Here is a 14,218-nt window from a genome sequence, read left to right as displayed (position 1 = left end):
TAATTTTATCATTTTGGGTGATTATTAATCCCTTACGTAACAAATCATATTAAACAGTGAATATGCGTTTACGCAGTGGACGTCTGTATTTATACAGATGCATGGATAGGGTCGTTAAGCACTAGTGATTAGAAAACACACAAAAAACAAACGGAACACCCGTACAAATCTATATAAATTAGAGGTAACACTATTTCGGGTCATGACAATAAATGCTTCTCCTTTGCCTAAGTCCGATCGCATTTTAGCCTTGAGTTTTTGAGTAAATAAAATATCGAACCTCAATGACTCAACTTAACTTTTAAAATATGGCAGGATTGCAAGGAATAACATGCCTATAAAAAACTTTCATTAGGCTAAATGCGCTGACCAGGATCCCTCACTATTTCAAATTTTAGCAAAGAATGAAGTACAAACAGTTAATATTGAATGCAGTAGTGATAACTTGTCTTATAGTAATCGCTCAGTTCCTAATAGTTCAGTCATTCATTGCTTTATACGTAACCAGCAACTAATGCTAAAAACACACAATACGTTGCCGATGGTAATAAAGAGAAGGATCCTAATTATTACAAAAAAGAAATAGAAACAGTAGCCCGTTCAGAATCAAACAAGCAAACTCGGTGACTGTGTCACCTAGTCAAGCGGTCAAGGTTAGTTAAATCTGCCGAGTTTTCAAAGCGAGCAAATTCCACACAATAAGCGACTCTAGCAGAGTGGGGAAAAGCGATGTTGGTTCATACATACCGATATCTTTTTGAATAAAAAGGATTTTTCCTATGAAACACTCGGACCGTATAAAGTAATCAGAGCAGGTTTTCGTTTCTTTTTAATACATAAGTTAATAATATAATAAAACTGGTGGATTAAGCCCAAACTGTACGCGCCGTAAAAATTAGAATATCTTGTTTTATTTCTTTAGTACACGTAATATCTTGTATTTACGGACTCACCGTCTGTTGTTCGAACTTCCCTAATGAGAAGTCCGGATAAGCGAGCGTTTACAGATACCTCTATAGTTATAAAAACATTGATCTGTATCTAGTGTAATTGTAAGATTCATCTAGGGGTATACAAAATATTATCTTACATCCTGCAAAATAAGGCGTGTTTATCGTAACATTGTTCAAATGACCCAACAGAATTCTCCCACAACCGCAGTCGTAGTTTGCACGCAAAATCTCGAGAAGCATGCACCCTCGAATGTCTTAGTGCGTGTAAAAAAGACTTTGCTGGGAAATGAAATTTTAATCCTTCCCGACACTCTGAAATATAACGATTTCCGCGAACAAAGTTAATCTAGTAATCCACAAAACCTATACATATAAATATCGCATTTTTTTTTTATTGTTGCTAATTTTTAATCCCGCCCAATCAGTCGTGGATGAATCTCTCTTATATTCTATCTAAAGTAATATCAGTAAAGTCATTCAAGCCCTAATAATAAGCTAAAAGTTAGAGTTCAAATCTTTACGCATATATATTTGGATATTTAATTATCTATGGTTACGTTTTGCTTATTGATTTTATCGTGATTCCTTTTTTATTATAATTTGTAACCCTTCCGACTTCTTACGGAGTGTATTATATTGACTCCACTTGTATCCATATTTATCTTATTTTTTTTTCAAAGGCTTTAATCACAGTCCAAAAAGAACTCGGTGACAAATGATCATTCAGGTTATTGGAGCCAAGATAAGATATCTACCTGGGAAAGCAAATATCATAGCTGACGCATTATCCCGCAATCCCGCACCATACAGCAAAGTAGAGTTGAATATCCATTAATTAGACTAAAAGATATAGAAACATCCGTGCCTATTGTTAAAACCGTATCTAAACAAGAAAATTCCTTAACCCAAGAGATCGCGAGCATTGAATATCTGGGTCGGAGCGCAGAACTGTTACAAACTGAACAAAGCAAGTGTCAACAGCGATAAGCAAAACAATAAACACCAAACAATAAACACTTCGAAACGGAAACAGGGTCAGCGGCTAAGCAAAAACAATAAACCCTTCGAGCAGAAACCCTAAAGCAAAAGTATATTTAAAGTATGTGTATCAGAATAATGTAATCAAATGTAATATTATATGTAGGTCCGTGACGAGGAAAACCCGAAGAACACAGCAGATGACTAACGACCAGGTAGTAGTAATAATCTCTTTCATACCAATCGTCATAAACTGGTTGCATTCCGTCATCCAGGTTTCCCTACTATGTCACAGAAAGCCAAATCACTGTTTTACTGGCCTACAATGCTTACAGATATAAAAAGCACATAACTGATTGTAACACGTGTCATGAAAACAAGGGACACACTAAGACACCTGTCAGTTAAGGGCCTATCCTGTGCCAAATCAATCCTTGAAAGAATATACGTAGAATTATTAACAGAGTTACGAGTCTGACAGAGGGAATAAACACTTCTTAGTGTTAATAGTTCCTTGACACGTTATATAGAATTAATAGCACTAAAAACAAACATCGCAATTGAGTGCGTTAGGAATATTTATGAGTGCTAAATCAGTAAATATGGAATTCAACACATAATAATCTGTGACTCGGGTGGTGTAAATCAATAATAATCTCCTTAACACGTTGTGTGAATTCCTTTCCATTAAGAAAACCAATAATATATTTTATCACCCAGAGTCAATCGGTTTGGTAGAATAACGGATAATTAAATAGGAAGTGTCAATGTCTTACGAGTTACAACTCGTGATGTTGGATCCGAACTGGATTATAGCGGTTCTCGCGGTTTTAAATACCTTTATCATTTATATCTTGTATCTATAGAATTGATGCCGCAAGTAGCCTTATACGGTACGCCGCTAGAACACTTTTCCACATATTCAAGCCAACATTTAATTTATCAAATATATATATAAATAAATAAAATAAATATAAAAAAAAAAATAAGATAAATATGGATACAATGGAGTCGATATAATAAACTCCGTAAGAAGTCGGAAGGGTTACAAATTATAATAAAAAAGGAATCACGATAAAATCAATAAGCAAAACGTAACATAGATAATTAAATATCCAAATATATATGCGTAAAGATTTGAACTCTAACTTAACGCTTTAGTAATGACAAATAAGCTAAAAGTTCAACACATATCCAAAATCTACTGACATATTGTCTGTCCCGGTGATTATATTCGTAGTCAATGAAAAAAAAAAAAATTAAATAAATAAATAAATAAAATAAAATAATAATAAATAAATAAATAAAATAAAATAAAAGAGATTTTAAAGTCAGGAAGTCTAGAAGTGAAAATGTTATCTATGAAATAATCCTATATGAATCTTATACAGGGCTAATAATATATATAAGTATGGAAACCTTTTTCATATAGTTTGAATAAGGAATATTTAATTTAACATAATTACAATTATGCAGATTTCCAGCATGAAACTAATATATTGTTCAATTTTGGTACTGTTTTTTTTTCAGACATTCTTCTCATGTGGGTCGAGTATTAAAAAACAAAAAATTTATCCTAAAGTCGTATCTCTTACAGCAAGTAACGTAACTCTTAGCTGGCTGAGAGCAATCTCCTGCCAAGTGACGACGTCATCATTGCCGTATCAGCATTTGTTCCTTTTAACCTCAATAATCTGCTTACACAGCTTCATCTGTGTGTCGTCTCTGCTTGCAAAAACAGATTGACTGGAGAAAGGAATGCTTAGCCCGAACTTCTCATGGGCAAGGCAGACATTAGGTCCAACAGGTGTCCTATCGGTGTGCGCAATGCAACTTGCAATCATTTTAAAATTAATAAACAAAATAAGGAAATAGAATTTCTATAACATCAAAATGAATTAATTTTTTCTGAACCTCATAGACATTTGGAAGTATCACGATATGAATATGAAATATTTACTTGCAACATTAGCCTATTACAATTCAAGTAAAACATTCATGGGAAAATGTCACATTTTCTTGAAAAACCCAAAGTTTATTTAGAAATTAGTTACATAGTGGGTTTTTTTTCGTTGCATCTCCTACCTATTAATAAAGTTTTTAAAAAAAAAATTAACCTCAGAGGATGCGCGCGAGAATATTGAATATGAAACTTTTGTTAGGGCACATAGAATCATGATTAATATTCTCTTTGACTCTTATGTTGCCTGGCAATCTTACAAATAGCTCCGTTTTCCACTTCTTTGTCTAGTAACTTACTACCAGTAATATCGAATTTCTTGGGATTGTATTGATATCTATTTATTTGTTATAATTATGGATATTTTTACAGTCATCATAGACCTGGATAGGTTTCACTCATTGTTAATGCCATGGATAAAAAAAAAAAAGTTTGTACAGCGGACTCTTTTGAATTCCAAAATATCAGCGAATTCATGTGGGTTAAGTCGGGTCTAAATGGCTCTCTTCCCTCCCCTGTATTTGGATGTTGTCTGAATATACTTTGCCCTTGTGACAAGTATAATTTCACTTGCAGGCTGATTAATGGAACCTGGTTACAGTATCCTGCAGTATGAGAGTTTCACATCGCAACTTCAAAAAAATCGTTCGTCGCAGCGGACGACTACAGTCAAGTAACAACCGCCTACAATGTGAAAGGAATTTCATGGACTTCTTCGACCGACACCGTATCTCGTCGTTAATCTCGTTTTCATGCGGAACGCTCCCAGCGGCTCGGAATTCGACTACAAAAGGGACATACTTCCGACAATTACGACCCGAAGGATATTCAACTCTACTTTGCTGGCGAAGGACTCGTGCTGGGGATGTTTTTTTTATTCATCGCGAACGTAATCGTGTAGCTTAGGATGCAGAGAATAGGTATGAGCGCAAAATGGAACGTTGGACCCGCCCAGGCAAATTTTCCCCTTGTTTTAACCATTGAAAAAGGCCGTTTCATTGGCTATAGGTGGTTGTCTGGAACTGTGTAATGGACGAAAAGTTGTTCGAAAGCTAGTTAAAAGTGAAGTAGTATAACCTCGGTCATGTATCCTATATATATAAAGTATCATGTATCCTATATATATAAATGATCATAAATAACAGAATCGAAATATATTTTTTGCGTGTACGCACTAGGAATCTATATATAATTGATCATAAATAACGGAATCGAAATATATCTTTGCGTGTACGCAATAGGAATCTATTTAAAGTGCACATTTATTAATCATAATTATATGAATCCATATACATATGTATAAACAAATCAGGTAGCCTATAATCAATCTGTTACCTTTTTTCTTACCAATATCTGCAGTTATTTATGAGTTAGTATATGAATTAATGAATCAGATATATAACATTTAGCATAAAAATCAACGAATCAATCAGCATAAACATTAATAACTTTATCATTTCATATATGAAAATTTTTTATCAGTTAAAATATGATTTTTATCATGTTAATCTTCATTCTATGCACTTATCAGAGTACATTAGTATTTTCTGTAGCATAAGTATCTTAAAGAGATGAAGTGAAAAACTGTATCATTATATATCACGTGATCATTATTATTTACCAATATCATTGTTTTATATTTTATTACTTGAATCAATTCATGTACACCATGAATTTTTATTTACTTATCTATATATATTCACATAGTGTCTGTATCACACTCCTATAAGTCAAATGCAAGTCAAGTTTGAGTAATATTCAGTGGTTGGTTTTGGTAGCTGACCGAGCTGATGTAAGTGTTTACATAATAAAAATATGGAATGTTAGTCCATATATATAAAAGTCTAAACTAAAGAGGTCAACCAGATTGCTTGCAGGAATGTGATCAAGACTAGAGACGCTAAAGATGACGTATTACAATAAAGTATGCTAAGATAACATGCCGTCACCTGTAGTCATTCAATTGTTTATAAACCCTAGTCCAAGCTCCCTGCTTGAGACAACTACCGCCTACGTGATCTGTAGCGTGTCTCATTTTGATTGTGTGTTCGTATGAAACTATGTCATCTGATAGTATGTTCATATGTTCGAACTACTGTCTGTTCCTTCATAACTTGTAACAGAGATGGTAGACAGGCAGAAGAGAGTTAGCTATCGTCATTAGAAGACCTGTACCTCTTTACCTAAGCTTTATCATGTAGAGGAATAGGATTAGCCATCATCATTGGCAGAAGCGATCAAGCTATCGTTATTAGAAGACTTGTACAATCATACCTGATCTTCACCATGTAAAACTTCAGAAGAATATATAATTTTTTATACTTAGTGTTTTCTACAAGAACCTCACCGAACCATGAGTTTAACACATCGTCGTAAAGATAATACCGACTTCGTAAGTGATCTACAAAACCCCAGACACTCCATTGAAGATGGAAGTGCAATACCAACCGACTTAGCGTATAGATTATCGCTAGTCTAACATTACCTCATAGGGCGCCTTATCATACAAGGCACAAGCCCTAATATATATATATATATATATATATATATATATAATATATATAGTATATATATATATATATATATATATACATATATATGTATTTTGTGTGTGTGTATTGAACAGTAAATACTTGTTTTCAATTATTGAGCCACAAATAACTCCACTAATAATCAAACCCAATGTGCCCTTGGGAATAATTAACGCCCAAAGGGAATTATGTATGGCCGGTATACCCACCCTGATCAGAATTCTGATATATGCCATTTTGGGTTAGTGGAGAGAGAGGGATAGAGAGAGAGAGAGTGAGAGAGAGTGAGAGAGAGCGAGAGAAGAGAGAGAGAGAGAGAGAGAGCTTCATATTTAATGTTTTCTTTTAAATTAGCGTAAGAAATTACCAAGGAACGCATAGTTTTAAATAAATAATTAGATTAAAAAAACTACGAATACACACACACATATGTATATATATATTATATATATATATATATATATATATATATATATATATATATATATTATAAAATACACATTACTTCCATTTTTAATTAGGAACCTTTATCAGTTGAAATAGCGTAAGCCACGTTTTGTACCTGTTGCATATGAAATATTAGAAAGTTAACTTGATTAAAACGGAATTTGATACGGGTCGGCTTTGTTGGTTTATACAAATGAATATGATTATCCTCATAGATGAAATATGGTTCATATTACGTGTCACCATTACTTCAAATAGTCATTTATGCACAATTTAAGACACAAAATATGACAAAGCAAGATACTGAAGTTACTGGAAGTATCATAAGAGAAAATAAAAATCTCTCACCTGTTAGGAAATTGGCTGCTAACCAGAGATCAGCTGCTTCGTCATGGCCTGCCATGATGGTCACGTGACCTCTTCGCACCAAGAAGCCTGACCTCGTCACAATTTTGCGGGCCTATGGGAGAGAAAAAAGTAATTAAAACCTCAATGTATCAAGCTAGGATTCTCTTGAAACCCTTACCTTAATCAGTCGTTTCAACGGGAGTAAGGAAAGGGAAAGTTCTTAATTTAAATCATTGTAAAAAGTGGAACCAGATTCTTTTTTAAAGAAATTGGTGGGTAATTGTTTCAAGGCTCTCTTACAAAGGTATGGACGACTTCGTCTACGTCTGCTCTTCAAGGTTTCGTCTTGTCTTTAAATTGATTATGAAGAGTTTCAAAGTTGAGCTGAAAATACCCTAACTTCGTCCATTGGCACGGCTGTAAAATTTTATGTAATTTTTACGAGGGCTACTCGCCATTCTATTCCGAGGAATCTTGATAGTCAACAAAAGTGTTTTGTTCAATTTCATAAGAACGAATGTAGCTAATAAAATAATAATAATAATAATAATAATAATAATAATAATAATAATAATAATAATAATAATAATAATAGGAACACTATGTCATGCCTACTCTAAGTATCGAGTAATCACGTAGATACGATAATAAATATCCACTTTCTTTCTTCATTGAACACCTCATTTTTGGGAACGCTACCATTTATATAATTTTTTTTTTGTTTGCCAAATAAATTTTCAAATAATTAATATGTTGGATTTTTTTTGTAAGCAACCGTTAATTTTCTTGCCTCACTTGTTCCACTAGCATTATAAACCCCCAGTTCTCAAAAGGCTTGCTCGTCAGTCGTATAAGAAGTTATATGTCGTAAAAACCTTGGGATTTTGCCATCTGAAAAGGGCACTGATCTTGGAAAGCTGGCCAAGGTCATTCCTAAGGAATCCTTGCTAGTTGAAAAGTATAATAATAATAATAATAATAATAATAATAATAATAATAATAATAATAATAATAATAATAATAATAATAATAATAATAATAATAATAATATTATTATTATACTTAAATGTAATTAGGCCATATAAATTATTGAAACTTGATGAAATCTGGGATTGTCGTAATGATTTTATTTGTCGAAATTATAACAAAGAATCTAAAAACACGCAAAATACTAAAATTAGGTCTTTTAGACGTCGGCCTATCACTAGAGGAAACGTAATCCTAAGCAAAAATACTGTATGCAGTCACATTAACGAACAGAAGGGAAAACTGCGCCCTTCAAACCATTTGTTTAGTCTAATGCTCATTACCATACGCTAAGCACTAACTAGAATGGTAGAAGTTTTGTTGAGAATACAATGAGAGTAAGTGTGTTTTTTCACTCTCCTGCTTCCATATCCTCAAGCCGTCGCGGATGCAGAACTGGTTCCAGCTACGAGCTTATCACTCTCCGCTTCTCCTCCCCTTCATTTCTGACTGACTAAAGTTCCATATATGTCGAGGAACAAACATTCCAAATTACGAAGAACCAGTCCAAGAATAGCAGTTTAGATAATTGCCTTTGTCGCCCCATTCATTCTCAGAGGGAACATGTCTCTCTCTCTCTCTCTCTCTCTCTCTCTCTCTCTCTCTCTCTCTCTCTCTCTCCTCTCTCTCAACGAAAGCTCTTACAACTGTGTTTTTTTATATTTGCTAGTGATAATTAAGTTCTGAACCAGGAGGGTATGTTTGCCAATGTTAATATAATTCAACAATATGGGAAAGATACCACAAAGATAATCTTTTGATAAATTATCTAAACTGAGGGAGATGCTTCACTTTGACCTTGAAAGGTCTACTTAAACCTGATAATCAGCGAATTATATTGATTCATAAAAGATTTAAACCTTTGACATAGAAATTAATTTTCCTGAGGAAGCCACCAAATTTACAAATATCTACCAAATTTTATTAAATCCTGTTAGCCTGTTTTTGAGATATCATTATTTTAGACAGACACGAATGAAAACATGATCACTGTATGAAGGTGAATAAGGATCTCTCATTGAACGAAAATATTTCATAACTGTCGCTTTTATCTCTCTCTCTCTCTCTCTCTCTCTCTCTCTCTCTCTCTCTCTCTCTCTCTCATTGAACGAGCATAATTTATTTCTGTCGCTTTTATTTGTGTACGCGTGAGGTATCCTATACTTCTTTGTGAAAAAATTTTTATGATCTCTCTCTCTCTCTCTCTCTCTCTCTCTCTCTCAACGAACATAATTTTTATCTCGCTATCGTATGTGTACGTGTGCGATATATACTGCCTCTACGCTTTTTTGAGAAAATTATCTCTCTCTCTCTCTCTCTCTCTCTCTCTCTCTCTCTCTCTCTCTCTCTCTCTCTGCTATATGGCCCGGTTAATCCAAACTTGTGGTTTCGGTACAAGTCTACTGTAAGATCAACCGCTGTGCTGTTTGCATTCCGAGTTGGGCCACAACCCACAAACACTTTAGATGTAAACTAAAACACAAAGTTGCTCTGAGTGGCAACATGCTATTCATTAGCCCAGTTTGCTTTGTATGTTGGTTGGCGTTCGGTTTTTATGTATTTGCGTAGGCATGCATATATATTAGGTTGGTCACGGCGATGTGAGCAAATTTGCACATATGGTAATTCTGTGCGAACAATTGGTGGAAGTTGAAGCCAGGCTAGACATGATAAATGAGGTTTGTTTCGCAAGCGCATATGTGTGTGTGTATGTTAGAGAGAGAGAGAGAGAGAGAGAGAGAGAGAGAGAGATAGAGAGAGAGAGAGAGAGAGAGAGAGAGCAGGAAATTATTAGCCAAAGACAACACGTAACACGTACATAAATGTGTGTGTATATATATATATATATATATATATATATATATATATATATATATATATATATGTGAGAGAGAGAGAGAGAGAGAGAGAGAGAGAGAGAGAGAGAGTTGAGTTACTTATTTAAAACCTAAGTTTACGCATTTAAAAGGCTCGACCAGTTAAACAAAACGTTAACCAAACTTGCTTACAAATCTATAAGCAATTTTATGACATCTGCTGTTCAACGAGTTAAAAACGGCTTAATTCGTACGTTTGATATCTTTATCTGATTAGTTAATAGCGACGTTTATCTCGACCAATGAATCACTTACAGCTGACGGGAAGGAAGGACCTTGCCGAATGTGTTTGTACAGCAGAGCTCCAAAACAATGCTCTCTCGAGCAGTGGCTGGTGGACCTAATGGCTTCAGCACATGCGCCGACAACGCTGCCAAAGTTCGACAGTAGCCACGGCTGACAAGGGGCATACATGCGGAATGGGCGGGGATACATGCGGAATGGGCACTTAGTCGAGTGGCTAAATACTGATGATTATCGCAGACTTCGGTGATCTATGGATTGCAGCTTCCCATCGCGAATGGCTGCGGGAATCCGATGTCATGCGCTCGTAGTCCTAATTGGATTCTTGTCTCGGGAGTTCACGAGATATACGAGTCTCTGGATTTCAATTGTCGGGATGGGAAAGCGATTCTCATGAAATAGTGTTATTCTACTATAAGGAAGTTTAGTTTTAGTCAAGGCTGGTCAGAGTAAGTAAAATACCCTTATGAGCATGTTGTCAATATCTGTAAAAATGTCAAGTTGGTATCGGTTTATGAGAGAGAGAGAGAGAGAGAGAGAGAGAGAGAGAGGAGAGAGCGGAGGCAATTTAGTACCTATAATTCTTGTATTAAAAACATGCTTTTTCCACAATGAAAAAGTGCTTCACCTTGCACGAAAGAATCTTCACTCTCTGTTCCTCTTCACTCATTTACTCACTCTCATGCCCTTTCTACTCGGCCTTCAGATCAAGAGAAAAAGCGCCCCCCCCCCCCTTTTTTTTTGAACATTTATTGGTTCCTCAATCGGGGAGACAAAATTACTTTTGGAGTGTGAGTGACTGGACGCCTAATCTGTTGCAATCTGCATATGGATGATGCTGTTACCGGGTGCTGTGTTGCAGCGAGAGAGAGAGAGAGAGAGAGAGAGAGAGAGAGAGAGAGAGAGAGAGAGAGAGAGGATGTGCTATATATCTTTCTTTAAGAGCGAAATGAAATGAAATAAATTCTGGAAGAAACATTTAGAGTAGTGCTATTGACTCTCTCTCTCTCTCTCTCTCTCTCTCTCTCTCTCTCTCTCTCTCTGTACTGTAAGTAAAGGTTAATTATCAGATAACTTAGAGCCGGTCGACATTATTAACTTTAATCTATAGAAATCAGGCTTGGTTGTGAAGCCAGATAGGGAAACCAGAGAGAAAAAAGAAAAAAAAAAACAACAATACGCGTAACATCTACTGACTCGGTATGCAATCAGGTAGAGCAAATTGAATTCCAAATAAATGAGTGTCCTAAATAAGAGAGATACAGAATTCAATCATGTGCGTCAGCGATTCGATGATTAAAATCAAATTGGCTTCTTAGACAAAAAGACTCGGGTTCAATAACGTTTATTATTTTTGGCTCAAACTGTCAAGTTCAGTAACGTTTTAGTTTTCTGTAAAAGAAACCTATTGAGATGGCTTGGTCGTCCGTCCGCGCTGTTTCTGTCCGTCCTCAGATCTTAAGAACGACTGAGGCTAGAGGGCTGCAAGTTTATGTTGATCATCCCCCTCCAGTCACTAAACATACCAAATTGCAGGCCATCATCCTCAGCAGTTTTTATTTTATGTAATGTTAAATTTAGCCATAATCGTGCATCTGACAATTCCATAAGACAGGCCACCAAAGGGCAGTGACTGAAAGCTTCATGGGCCGCGGCTCATTTTTATATATATATATATATATATATATATATTGATATATGTATATATATGAATTGATTATATATATATATATATATATATATATATATATATATATATCTATATATATAGATATATATATATAATATATATATATATATATATATATATATATATATATATATATATATATATATATATATATATGTGTGTGTGTGTGTGTGTGTGTGTGTGTAGGGTGAAAATAAACCTTAAATCAAACTGATTGTAGTAATAGGTATTAAAGATATTCGGTTAAATTGCCGAAATGGACAATGCTGTAGTTTTCTTAAGAGGATTACATTAACGCAGTGTATTTTTTCAGAGATTTTTTAATTAATATTTTAGCCTATTGGTAAGAATTTTCTTTTTTTTTAAGCTATACAGTGACAACTCTTGTGTCTTGTGTCTTCTGTGCGTTATGAATTCGGTTCAATAAGTACAAACTAAGTTGTCCGAAATTTCTGGCATTTTTTGTCCTTCTAGTTTATATAAAATGCAACCCTTTGATTTGGTGTAGCGAGGAAAAATGCATTTTATTATTTTGTTGTCATTTATTTAGTTTTTATACTTTTGTGCTATAATTGTGTCTATAGTAGCGCATCGTTGGTCGCGAACATCTCTCTACTGTCGGTATGGCTTAGGAGTGCACTCTTCACGATGGTTAAAACCGTGCTCGCAAGCACCAGCTCTAGGGAGGCCTAAGTCCAACAAAGAGGAAAACTGTTGATTGTAAGTGCAGAAACTATTATTGTTTATTTTTTTTATAGTTTTATTTTTTCAACCTAATAATTTGTCGCGCAACTTGTCAAAGGCTACAGTAAATGTAACATTGTTGAGTATCCCTGGCAATTTTCATTTACACTGGATCATGGGATCTCGTATCATTAACACTTCAGCCAAGAGAACAATTGTTTTGAAGCATTGAGTAATGCTTCAAAAGTATGTTTTTTTTTTTAAGTAGATTTGGAAATATATGCACAGTCCATTAAGTCAGTGGAGCACGCCATAGCATTCTCCTACATGTAACGTATGCTTGGCTTCTTTCTCAGTTTTATTCTGAACAGCAGTCATATTTCCCGCAAAAAGATTTATTTAGAAATATTTTATGTATATCACAACAATATTGCTATAACGAGTAATATATTTATAAAGATAATGTGATGCGCTGTACGGGACGTATAATATAAATGTTTAAATTCTTGTTCAATTTTTTTTCATAAAAGGCTTTAGATTAAAGAGAACTTTTTACATGAATGATTATGCCTTGCTGTTTTCTGCTTAATCTTTAGAACTTCTCAGTAAATTAAAGATGCCAAGATCAATCGTATTTTGCTGCATGGACTTGCGAATAAATCTATAATTATTAGAGGTACATTGATGTTGTGGACAGTTCTTTGGCGCAACTTATTTGTCCTGTCAGTATGTAAGGTAATATAACTTATATTTTTGCTAAATTTTGAAAATTATTCCGAAATATTGCGGCACAATAATTGTTTTTCCAGTCTACTGTTCAGTATCATAGCAAAGGTTAACAATTTCAGTCTAAAAATCTGAGTTGTTTGTATTAGTTTTATTTGCGAATCTTGTGTAAATAATTTAAGTTTTTTGTGGGACATACAATTATTGTATAGGGAGCATGTATGCCATTAGACTCCAGAAGGGCAAGCAAAACCTACGCGGGAGAAGATTATTTTACTGAAACTACTATGAAAGGCAAGCCAGGAAGCGATCCAAAGCAAAGAAAGTTTAGGAGACAAGCAAATATACCAAATAAACCAAGTCTGACCAGAAAGAAGCAAAAACAACAAAACAAACAAAGCCGCCAGACAGAAGACGGAAGCACCTGACATTGATATAACAATTAGCTTAAAATGAGAGAGTGGCATTATTGCTGACAATGATGTGAGTCATTAATGTACGCCTACCGTATAATTCTGTTACCTTGCCAATGATGCCCTATAAAGCTAATGCCCGCCATTTATATGATTTGTAAGAGTAATTTTGAACGCAATCACAGGACATGATTCAAATTATTTCATTCCCATTGGCTGGCCTCACATTAACTAAATGCGATTCATTACAAGAGGAGAGACTGCAAGCGTTATACATGAATGGAATTGATTTGTCCCGGTATTGTTGTTCTCTCCACACACACTCGCAAAATGTCGACGAGT

The 14,218-nt window shown here is 34.6% G+C and overlaps 2 protein-coding genes across 2 annotated transcripts in view; one reads left to right on the top strand and one right to left on the bottom strand.

Moving 5' to 3' along the window:
* Positions 1-14,218, top strand: part of LOC135196326 (two pore potassium channel protein sup-9-like) — a 734,822-nt gene that overhangs the window by 301,528 nt on the left and 419,076 nt on the right. The gene's annotated exons all lie outside the window — the stretch shown is intronic.
* LOC135196325 (uncharacterized) overlaps positions 1-14,218 on the bottom strand; it is a 341,481-nt gene that overhangs the window by 23,396 nt on the left and 303,867 nt on the right. Inside the window, 1 exon segment of the mRNA XM_064223071.1 lies at positions 7,218-7,329. Within this exon segment, the coding sequence (XP_064079141.1) occupies positions 7,218-7,329 (112 nt within the window).

This window comes from Macrobrachium nipponense, chromosome 17 (assembly GCF_015104395.2).
Source record: "Macrobrachium nipponense isolate FS-2020 chromosome 17, ASM1510439v2, whole genome shotgun sequence".
Lineage (NCBI taxonomy): Eukaryota > Metazoa > Arthropoda > Malacostraca > Decapoda > Palaemonidae > Macrobrachium > Macrobrachium nipponense.
Note: the sequence above shows the minus strand (reverse complement) of the source record. Positions and strands in the feature narration are given on the sequence as shown.